The sequence below is a fragment of the Solea senegalensis genome, linkage group LG4 (assembly GCF_019176455.1).
Source record: "Solea senegalensis isolate Sse05_10M linkage group LG4, IFAPA_SoseM_1, whole genome shotgun sequence".
Classification (NCBI taxonomy): Eukaryota; Metazoa; Chordata; class Actinopteri; order Pleuronectiformes; family Soleidae; genus Solea; species Solea senegalensis.
The window spans coordinates 21,134,421-21,146,766 of NC_058024.1; the positions used below are offsets into that span (position 1 = coordinate 21,134,421).

General features: G+C 39.4%; 1 protein-coding gene across 1 annotated transcript; it reads right to left on the minus strand.

Moving 5' to 3' along the window:
- Positions 1-325: 325 nt before the first annotated feature.
- tespa1 (thymocyte expressed, positive selection associated 1) lies at positions 326-10,630 on the minus strand. Its single transcript, XM_044025055.1, has 12 exons — positions 9,724-10,630; positions 8,430-8,587; positions 8,211-8,253; positions 6,893-6,933; positions 6,618-6,671; positions 4,379-4,418; positions 4,041-4,079; positions 3,834-3,929; positions 3,420-3,628; positions 2,234-3,327; positions 1,317-1,398; positions 326-1,124 (listed from the first exon to the last, which is right to left on the minus strand). The coding sequence occupies exons 2-12, from the start codon at positions 8,566-8,568 to the stop codon at positions 1,033-1,035; spliced, it is 1,929 nt and encodes a 642-aa protein (XP_043880990.1). The 5' UTR covers positions 8,569-8,587; positions 9,724-10,630; the 3' UTR covers positions 326-1,032.
- Between the last annotated feature and the right edge of the window lie 1,716 nt (positions 10,631-12,346).

The following is a 12,346-nucleotide window of genomic DNA, read 5'->3' on the forward strand; positions in this document are numbered from 1 at the left end:
TGTTCAAATTCCTCAAGCGATAAAAATTGACTTCCTATTTCTGTGAACGTATGAACAAAATAACATTTAATGTCTTACCGTCATTTTACTTTGCATTAGGATCTTTACAGTTAAATTACAATTTAAATCAAACGGCAGTGGAACAAAAACTTACTCTTGATTTTCTGTATTAAATGCCACAAAAATAAAGCAACCACAAATTGTTCTGCATACAATATTAGCTATAGAATGTTCCATTGTTTATAATTTTAGCCCCTGTAAAAGAAAAGGTTCTCTGTCTATGTGACTCGTACCACTAGGATTATGTGTAAATGAATGTCTTGTAAAAGTTTCATCATCACCTTTATTGTACTGTACTTGCTAATCTGCTGACATTCTGGTTTCCACTCTGCTGAAATAAATATTGAACAGAGTGAACCGTTTTTGTTCTACTTAAAAGGACATTGTTATTTGCACAATGAAGGCCGACACAAAATGAACCTCATTCTCTTTGAAATGGCAGATCTGCGTGTTCCTTTTTTTTCTGATAAATGAAATTCATTTTTAAATTTCAGGTGCTGACACAGTATTAGTGCTGCTGTTGTTTTTTTGTCATCGTCAAAGAAATGTTTCCCAGTTTTTAAAGTTTGAGCTCCATGTGAAATTGACTTTGTTTCCAATAAAACATTTGATGTAAATTTACTGCATTCTCTTGTGTGTGATACACTGGACATGATGTAACTCCAGACTGCCTCATTACTCTAAAATATGATCTCCACAGTTTCATTAAAGCCCTTTTAGCAACTTTATGTTTATTCCTTACAATATTTGTAGTATGAGCACTGGGGGGTGGGGGGGACGGGACTGTCCTTCAGTGTCGAGCTGATGAAATTCTTATGCAAGTCCTCTCCAAAGAAAGAGACATTTCAATCCTTTGGCTCTAGGCTATTACTTGGATGGTTTTCAAAACCATGACTTGTAGAGAGACAAATCTTCACTCCAAAGGCTAGAAAAACAACGTCGCCTTTGAACGTTGTTTCACTCCGTTTCTTGTCATTTGCCGTGTCTGTCTGAAGAGGAACTGACTTCTTCGTCCGCGTAGCCGCTGCTGTCTGACTGCACGCTGTCCCCGCGGGTCACTTCACCTGGATGCAGACACAAACGCAGTCCGCTTTAAGTGTTGTACAAATTCAGCTGCAGTGTGACCCGACAACACGGTGACACACTCGGTGTTAAACCTCCCTGTTCTGATAAATACCTTTTCATGCTCTCACCCAGAGATGTGTGTAACGCTCAGCTATTTTAATTGACAAGTCATGTGTGTAAAAATACTGTACCTTTGTTTTGATGTTTGGTGGACAACGGCGAGGTTGTTGTTGTGTCCGACTGACTCAAATCTTCCTCCCCTGCACTGTGCACCTATTGACACAAAGATATATTATTTAAGTAATAATAGAAAGAACATCTGTTTATCACTGGGGCTGAACAGTGTGTACATTGTTTTATCCCCCTGTGCACTTTTATTCATTGTCGTACACTGTAAACAATCTACTGATAGAATATCAAAAGGTTCAGCGGTATCATTTGGTATCAGTAACAGTCTAATCTGCCTGATGAATTTAAACACTACTATCACCTATTATTGTTTATCAGACAAACTGTTAGTCACGTTTACTGATTTTCAAAATCTTGATAAAGTCAAACCATTCTCAGAACTTAATAATTACCATGTTGATAGAGATTTAATAGAATATTCCAGTACTAACTAACACTGTACTAAAGTCAAATGGATCCGGCCAAATTCAAAAATTATGTACAACTAAAGAAAGGATTGTCCTTTGAGTAATATCTATAATTACACAATTTAAGGGGAGATTTTAACCTTAACAGATTTTGTTTGTGAATCAGTTTAAACAGAGATACAGAAAATAGTTTGGTTTTATAATGTAAATGGATGAGAATGGATTGTAATATGGTTATTTGTCTTCTGTGTTTTAACACAGTAAATATTTGGGTCGTGGATAAATTTGGGATAATAACATTTTGGGTTGCTCATGAGTTTTGGTTAAGTCATCTATATATTTATTTTGATTTGAATCCATTCACTTATTTATGAAGAAGGTATAATGGGATCCAGGCACATATTATTCCTTTGCTTTTGTGTTTCCTTATCTGTTTCTTATCTTTTTATTTCATGTTTGGCATCAGTTCATTCATTCATTCATTCATTCACATATTCAATATATTAATGTACCTCCTCCAGCTCAAAAGAGTTAACTTGTTGCAGGTTATTGGAGAGAAATCCCAGGCCCTGAGGTGTCACAGGAGTCAGGTACGAGGTTTTCCCCTCGTTTAACGGCTCCTCGCCTGCGTGGACTGGCGGGAGGCTTAAGGTATTGCTGGAATCCCGTGTGTTCAATAACGAAGCAGAGGTGTTGTCCCCCTCCCAGCCCGTCACAGTGATGCAGTAATGAGTGTAGGTGCCACTTTGGGCCAGGACAGGAAGTGATCTGGACTCTGCTGTAGAGGTAATATCACCCGAGCATGAGATAGGGACTTGTATGTGGGGTTTATTTTTACTTGCACATGATGTATCTGTATCTGTGTGTTGAGTACAGAAGGATGCCTGATGTACCTTCTCGGCTATCTGGGGGCAGATTAGATCGTGAGTAACCCTGGCAACGGGCTTTATCTCAGCTGTTGTCCTTGTGTCACTTTGAGGGGAATTTGTGTCGTGGCATGAAAAAAAGTGATCACTAGGCTGTATCACAGTTTCTCCTGATACTGACGAGTCTACAGATGTCCTGCTCTCATTGTGTGTTCGGTGGATGATGTTTTCAGCAGCATCAGCAGAGTGTTTACTGCTGTGCATCCCCTTATTTGCATGTTGAAGATTTCCTGTGTCTTCCATGTTAGGATGCGTTATCTCCTCTTCCCCTCTGTTACAAGATTTCCCGTCATTTGAACCTAACTGACTAACGCTGCTCCTCTTATATTCCTCAAAATCCAGTTTCTTGCCACCTCCAGTCTTGGCTTTCACCAGCAATAAATCCACAACATCTGGGAGGCTGGATCTCTTCCTGGGTGAAGGCTGTGGAGAAGTGGAGTCTGAGCCTCTGGGAGAACCGGTGTAGAGGCACATCTTGGAGACGGTGTCTTTCAGCCTCTCCACCGGAGAGCGTGGCTCACTGCGAATGCTGCTTCTGAAACGTTCGATCCTCTCCATGGAAGACGAGAAGGTAAACTCCGGTGTGGCCAGTTTCTGGAGAGGAGTGCGCGACACGTGGGAGTAGAGGGAGTAAAAGGCATTGGCCATGGCTGTGAGCACCTGGACTTGTCTGAAGCGACCTGTGTACAGAATAACACCATACATTATTACAGTATACACTTGGCATGACCAATGTGACCTCGAGCAGATTTGATAAATCAATAGCCCTTACTTGCAAGAGAGAGGCTGGGGTCCTCCTCTCGTATTCGCCGTAGCTGTGAGTCAAGAAAGAGGCGGAAGTTGATGCCTTGAGCCTGAGAGGGGAAGGTAAAGAAGCGAGGTGGGATGCGTACATGGACTTGTGGCTCATCGGAGCCAAAGCCCAACTCAAACAGTGTCTCCTCTGCATCTTCTGAACACATCTGCAGGACCTCTGAAACACTGGTGTATGTGTAAGACACAGGGAGGAAAAATGTTGTGTTTAAGGACGTGAAGCACTTTTCAAGAAAGGTTACAAGACGCTTTACACAGTAATTGAACAGAATAACAATGTTCTGTGCTGTAATATTCAGGATAGATTGATGTGGAGCAAAGATCCTGGTTGTCTGTCTGCTGACGTACAGGAAAAAAAGTACTGCAGTCTCACCTTGATGTGGTTTTACAGGTGGACGAGGAGAGGCAGCTGGAGGCCATGCTGATGCCCAGGCTCAGTGATGGCAAAGATAATCCTGGACGAGACGTGCTATAGACCAGAAAAGTTAAGAATTACACTCTGTATGAGCCATAAACATTAAAAAACAACTATGCTTCCACATGTAAACGGTGTACTGAGTGAAAATGATTATCAACTGACCTGCTGCTGTGTCGTTTCAGGGATGGATGCGGTGCACGGCTTCATGGTCAGCGCGGAGTGAGAAGATATGACAGCAGTTTCGTTACTATGTGGCAAGTTATGGAAGTGCCATGTTTTGAAAACGCATCAAAATGGCCCATATTTTGCACAATGAAGTAATATTTGAGGGCTTTTTTTCACACTTGTAGTCACACCGGTGACTCATTTCAACAGAGTGAAGTGTGCATGGGTGTAACCAGGAACTTGTTCATAGCACATGATCAAGAGTAAAATGATCAACAGTGATGTCTTATATGACCTTATATTTACATAATCATAACATTATATTTGCTACTCACCCTGCTTCACATGAAATGTCTCCACCTCTTACTACAGAAGCTGAAACCAAAAATAAAAGAGGAATACATTTATTTGCTTCTTAAAACCCAATAAACCTCTGGGAAAGTGTTGGGTAATTTAAGCTCGAGTGATAATGTTTACGTCGTTCTACTGCAGAACTTAAATTAGTATGTCACTCGAGGAGGAAGTTGTGTTAAGTAAGTAAACCAATACAAAGGACATCTAATGTACATGTATCATATTTTGAATATAAAGGCATTCATGCTGACATACTGTATCATAAGTTGGTCACAGTATTAAGATACCGTCACTGTAACGTTATCCTGAGATAAAAACTTGAGCTTTGACAGTTTAGTATATAAAGTGCTCAATCATCTGGTTCCTCCTCCTGACAGAGTTCAGATAAGACTTAGCGTTACATTAGCGCACATTAGCAGCAATTATTTTATTATAACATGGATGTAATACTATGGTAATAACATCTTATTTCTGATGCAATTTCCACATTGGTAGTAACAATACTAATTGGTAATAATAAGGAGATGACGTTAAATCATGTAATTTCTAATATAATATCTAGGTATTATCTTGATTTTGAGATCTACAGTAGGTGTAATACAATGTAATACCTCACATTAAAATTTACCATATTATTCATCCATTTTCTACTGCTTTATCCTCTACATGAGGGGGTGTCAATCTCAGCTGACATAGGGCTATAGGCGGGGTACAGCCTGGACAAGTCGCCAGTCAATCACAGGGACACATGGAGACAAACAACCACCCAGACACTTTTCCATTCTTATTATTTGGTGATGACTATAGGAAGGGGATAGTGTTAACATACTATCTAAGTCTCGGGTGAAATCATGCCTCAAATCGTCCACATAACACATGAACACTCACATTTTATACAATGATATCGTGAGGCCATGTTGAGAATATGTGTTGTGTTGACGTTTTGCATTTGTTGTGAATAGGTTTTGTTTTGTAAATGCATGTTTTATTTATCTGATGGCCCGTTTATCTGTCGCTCTCTGCTGCCTGTCCAGGAACAGCAGATGAAAATGGCCACACCTTACATTATATTGTATGTGGTGCCCTGGTATGGTTTTACATTTTAGGATGGTAATATAAAATAGTAAATATCATTGTCTCATTATCACTGTGTATCTCTTAACATTTAAGTGGGGTATTACAGCTGATATGAAAGGAATAAGGTCAGTACCTGTGTGTGTCCTTCTCACCACTAAACATGAAACATGACAAAGGAAAGGCTTGTTCTTGGTGTGGCAGGAAAGCTCATAAAAAATACATCACACACTCCGCATTTTCCTATATGAAAATATGTGTATGTTCTTGTATTTGTGCTTTTGTGAGGACCAAAAACCACACAGAGTAAGGAGATTTTGGCTGGTCCAATTACTTTTTGGGAGTTAAGACCCCATTTTAAGCATAGGGCTAGAATTGGGTTAAGGGTTATGCATTTAGTTGTGATGGTTAACTTCAGGGTAGGGGCCTAGGGAAGGCATTATGTCCATGAGGTTCCTCACTATGAATGAAGTGCAAATGTGTGTGTGTGCGTGGACATGTTTTAAAGTTAGGCTAAGGTCAGGGTTAGGATGAGGTCAGTCGTTTATGAAAAGGTTAGAGTAAGTCTCCAGGAAATTAATGTAAGTCAATGTAATGTCCTCTCTGAAGTCATGGAAACCAGTGTATATGTGTGTGTGTGTGTGTGTGGACATGTTTTAAAGTTAGGCTAAGGTCAGGGTTAGGATTAGGTCAGTAGTTTATGAAAAGGTTAGAGTAACCTTTTCATAAACGTGTATGTGTGTGTTAACTCTTAACTCAAACCTGGTCCTATTTCAGGGCTAAGATTTGAATTGTAAATGGTAAATGGTCATTGGTAAATGCCATTCACCCATCATTCACTCACACGTTCATAAAGCACATCTATGGGCAGAGCAACGTGGCGTTAAGTGTCTTGCCCATGGACACATCGGCATGTAGACTAGCGGAGCTGGGAATCAAACCCACAACCTTCGAGTTGGAAGTGGCTCTGCCACTGAGTTAAAATTAGGGTTAAGGGTAGGCATAAACTGGTTATGGGTAAGATTGGGGATAACAGTTTATTTAGGTGGTTTTAGGCAAATGAATGCTAAGTCAATGTGAGTCCTTAAAAGAAGAGCTGCTCATACGTGTTTGCGTGCGTGTGTGTGTGTGTGTGTGCGTGCTTGCCATCAGCGCCGAGGCTCAGGTCATCATCACAGTTGTTGGTTTTGAGTGCAGACTCTGAAGAGTGAACACACAGTCGGCGACTCAGTCAAACATGAATATTCAGTCATTTGGCTGTACATCTGTTTATGCCTTCACAGTTACAAAGTAACCAATTATATTAACTCATGTATCATATACACACGCATACATGTGAGCTACTTGTATTTTACTCAAATACTTTGAATTGGCTTGTTGATTGTTATTCATGATGAAGCTTTATTTCAATTCATATTTACCAAAACTCAGCCGGCTGGTGTTCTCGGGACAGATTTCTGACCTGTAAAACACACACACACACACACACACAAACTTGTTGTTATGTCTTAGTGAGGACACATGCATTACCCTAACCTAAACCATCACAAATGTGCCTAACCTTAATCCTTATACCCTAACCTAAACCCAATTCTAACCCTAAAACCTAAAACCAGGTTTTAACCCCTCAGACATAATGTCCCTAAAAAAATAGGTTTTTACATTTTTTTTGACCTCACAAAGATATAAGTACAAGTAAACTTGTGAGAAATCGTCCTCTGATCACCTCTTAGATAATGATCCTGTGTGTAAGAATTAGTGACATCTAGTGGTGAAACTGCTGTTTGTCATAAACAAAACACTACTCCATTCACCAGGGAGCTACAGTGGCCTTCACATACCAAAAAGGATATCTTTGTTCTTTGTTGAGTAAGATTTTATATCCAAACACATAACACAGACTATATTCACGTCAGCTTAAGATGGCCTCTCTTTAGCAAGGCGCAAAACTGCATTTTTAAACCAACTACACGTGTGTACAGGAATATTTATGGTTGGTATATTTGATTTCTACCAATAAATCTTCTATATTTCACACTGGGCCTTTAATTGGCTGCTAAATTCAACTTCCTGTCACAGAAATATTCACAGTCGACACATCCAGCCCCTGTTGGGTTCCATCACACTACTTCTTTCGCTGCACTGTTTCAAAGGGATGGGAGTCAGATGTAGACACACTGTGGTTGAACTCACCGATTACCACTATAGTGCAGCTTCCTTTTAAATGGCCGATACACCGCGTAAGAGACAAGTGTCCAGGAGCAGACATTCTTCCTTCATTCAGTTTCATAACGTAAAAAAGGACGTAATGTGTCTCCCTCGTACTTTATAACAATTTTAGTCTGAACAACAAATGAGTCAACAGATGATGAAAGGGCTAAATGCTGTCTGTGTGCACGTCATGACCTGAATATCCATTTATTGTGTCAACGACATCTCCCAAGAACAAACATTGTCAGTTTTGTTCAGTTAAATGCTTGTTTTTCCAGTGACAAAGTTTAAAAAAACAACAACACACACATCATCTCAGGCTCTTGTGGTGGAAACAATACTGCAGCTACTGCACGGCACTGCCTTTGTGGAACATGAGACCTCAGAGTGTTTCCACTCTCAGCTCTCAGCTTTTGTTTGTCAAAGCAGATTCCAGTGACAGTGACACCTTGTCCCTCACAGTCGGCAAGAGTCTGATCAAAAAATATAATCACACACACAAGAAAAAAAAAGGGGGGGGTGACTCACCCACAACCAAGAAGCCAGTTCTCAATCTTTCCTGTGAAGCATCCTGTGGAAATGATACAAGTGTATGTAAGCATATATGCTTTATGAGTAATCCTTATTGAATAAATAACTCTTTTATTCTATTAAAGGAACTGATCAGACTTCTTATGCATCTCCATTTTACTCATATATAAAATACAAGTACATGTCTAAAGATTTTTGATTTTATCTCTGAGTTACCATCAGAAAACACGTCATCGTCTGCTACTGAGGCCGACAGGAATCGGGACGACGGCCCCTCCGGTTCCTCCAGAGTGGGCCACTGTCGGCTGCTGTTGATCCAGGCTCGCCGCCTCACTATGGAGGACGGGCTGTCCATCGTATCAGTTCACACACAGCTGGAGAACATGCAGAGAAAAGCAGGGATCTTTATAGATTCGAGCGATGTTTGGTTTGTCAAAGACTGATATCATTTTACACTGACTCTCACTATTTTATATCTATATTTGACATTAAAGCTGCCTTTTCCAGGATGCTGTCCTTCCTCATTAAACATGCATACATGGAGTCACAGTCTCACATGACATGACAACAGCATTTTCATAAATATGATGGTCATGGTAACAGTATGGTTATTATTTTGTAATAGGAAGGTCATACTTATTCATTTATTTTAGTTGTTTTAGATGCATGTTATCACCTCTTGTGAGCTATTATGCCTATATGTATCCTGTGTTTTATTAATTCTTCTACACAGCACTTTGGTTCACTGTGGTTGTTTTAAAGTGCTTTACAAATAAAGTTGGATTGGATTGGATATTTTGGTCATACCATGTAATTTCTAATGCTTTTTACAGCATGGGAGGTAATGTTGTGGTAATAAGGAGATACCATTACAGTGATACCATGTTATTTCCACATTTTATTGGTTTATTATTTCATATTTACCAAGCTATTACTTGGTGATTAACCTGTAAATGAGATGGTATTACCATAATATTACTGACACTTTTACACAGCATTATTACCATACTGTGCTGTAATGTAGTTACCAATAAACCAAACTATTACAAAGTCAAGTTTATGTTAAAGTTTGTGAAGTCATTTGTGTAGAAAATAGCTGACAGAAGAGCGCATAAACACGTCAGATGATGCCATGAAGGAACATGTTTCTACATTATACATAACCTATAGCCATGTAGTACAGACAGATGTACTCCTTGAGTGTCAACATAAGACACAGACCAATTAAATTAAGTAAATACTGTAAGTTTCCTTTAGAATAAGTAGAACATAAATGTAATGATTTACTTTAGAAAAATTAATTAGTAGGAAGTCAAATAACCAATATGTAAAGTTTTAATAAAATGTGAATCATGTAAAAATGTATTATAATTATTCTTATGGTGTTTTTGTTTGATGAGTTCCATTTTATAATGTCATCCGCATAATATCTATGAAAGATTAAAAAGATCCACTCAGGTGAGGTGATGTGTAAAAGCAGTGAAAGTTGTCACAAGTAAAACAGCTTTACCTTCATCAACGCAGGTCTGCAGGTCTCACTCGTGTGACAGTGGCGCTTTTTTCTCTTGTTTCCTGTTGTGGCAGAGCTGTGCTGAATTTTTTTCGACTGCAGCCTTCGACAAACTGTTTGCTGGCATCAGCCTCCTCTGAGTTTTCAAGGATGCAACATTGTGAGTTTAGGCCAATTTCCCTCTGAAGTCTTATCAGTTGTCCGTGTCTGGTCGAGTGTGAGACGATCATCACAGGGGATGGGGTTGGTTTGAGCAGATGTGTAGGAAGTGACTGAGCATGTCATGTAAAACACAGCAGTTAATTCAGCGTGCGACACATCCTGTAGAAACAAAAGCTCACAGACTGATACACGCTATGGCAAAATGTCAGAGATAAGGCTGGCTGCTCATAAGAAAAGATTACAATCATAATAGAGACATAGGAACCCACACATCGCACCAAGTAGGAAAAAAAAAGAATTTTGTTATAGGAGCATGGACATTTGTGTGATATGGGAACTCTCTCTCTCTCTCCCTGTGCCTCATTCAAAGCTGCTGCTAAAAGTAAAGAAGGTCATGCATGTACCATCAGTTTTTATAAAGGCACAATAAACTCTTCATTTAGCTTCATTTAGTCTTGCAAAACTGTTGAGCTTATCATTTGTGTCAGTTGCTTGTGGTTGACTGGTGTTTATCCTCCTCTTGCAGCACCGTCTGCTTTTTTTTCTATATATAGTTTTGCTTCATAATTCCTATAGTTTTGCTGTTTGACACCCCGTCTTATATTTCTGATGGAAAGCTCATCTTTACTCCACAGCTTTGCACAGCAATAGCAATAGTTACCGGTTCCTTAGCAGGTTAAGATTATACACAGAAATTGCACACAATATACACAAAAATTTACTAAACTAAACAAATCAGCTCAGCGTTATAGCTAAGCTGTTACATTTATTTTTTTTAAATACATTATATTTGATTAATTCTATATTTAATACCTAATTCAATGCAGGACTTGACTTTTAATGGGGTATTTTTGCAGTATTAATACTTTTTTTCAAGTACATTTTCATTAAAGCCCATTTTTGCTATTGTTGTTATTGTTTTGAATCAGACTGCTAGTGGGAGAAATGACATACTGTGCATTCAACACAATCAGCCTTGACTGTGGTCCAGTGGTAAATGAATGTAATAATGAGAACATTTGAAAATGAGTCAGTTTTGTAAGACTTGGTAACATCTAAAGTGACAACAGGTTATTATGTCATCCAGTGCCATGTTGACACTTTGCAACCAGAAATTCACAGCCATCATGTACTGACCCAAATGGTGTCAGTACAGAGACCTTCACAAACCTCAAAGGATGGCTTTCTTCTTTGTTTGCGTACAAAAACCCACATGCTTTGTATTTTAAAGTGATTGCACACCTTTGCAAACATACATATTGTTAGTATATTAAATACTATATTAAATAAACCCTCCTAAACGTTACACACTGGACCTTTAAGCAGCACATCAAGAGTGTTTGATTAATAGATGCAGGCCTGGCCTGAGGATGGACTCCACCCTCCATCCTGTTTACATGGGCACATGTGCTGCTTCACTGACAGCCCCCTCACACATCCCAGTAATAAAGGTCCTCCCACAAGCGAGCCATTTTCTCCTCCCAGCGCGGATACAGCCAGTGTGTGATTGTGATGGGGTCTCTTCTCCTCCTCCACCCTTTCGATCTCCTCCCGCCTCCTCACTGTTTCCCAACCCACAGGGCGCCACCAGGGAGTGGCCAGCGGCCACGGAGGCAATACTTGAAAGCCGAGCATGCTTCTGGCTTCCTCACCTCCGTGTTCAGAACAGGACTTCAAGTGTTTGTTTGGTTTTACTTCTCGGTTATAACACAACAGCGCGGCTGGGGAAAGGGAAAACATTGCTGTTTCTGTAAACATATTTACACATGGCGCATTTTAAACGGAAAACAGATAACCCAACGTCAATCATACTCGGGGATGCAGCCTACCATGCTTAGTCCCGCCCCATTCTCCGCCTTTGACCCAATTACATTGGCTGGTAGAGGCTCGTTGGCAGAAACACTCTTTTCCATTGGACAAGAGCAAGCAATCCTTCACACGTAGCTCTCAGATGGGTGCGCTTCTTTTATACACGGGGACATCTGCTTTCAATAGCCGGTCAGTGTTAAATCAAACTCTTCAATATGATTGCACTTTACTGTCGTCATTAAACAATTGATTATTTTGATATTGCTTATGCTTTGAGTCAATAGAAATTGATTAGTATCTGTGGATGTTTGGATATTATGCTGGCGATTGGATAAGATACTTGAAGATATTTGGTCTGAAACTGAACCATCTGCGAGTATTAAATAAGGGCCAATGGATTTCTTTGTTATCAACATACTTTATTTAAAACAATAAAGGGCCACTGGCAGCAATAAGTTCTCTTTTTCAAGGTCACCCTGCAAATATATAAAAAAATACAAAAACATAAAGACATTGCATATTAAAAACAAAAACATATAGATTATACTGAATAAACAAAACAGAAAGCCTCCAGGAAACACATACTAAGACATAAATTCACACTGATCGATTGTTAAAATGGATTTGAATTGAGTTAATAAGGTTATCTTAT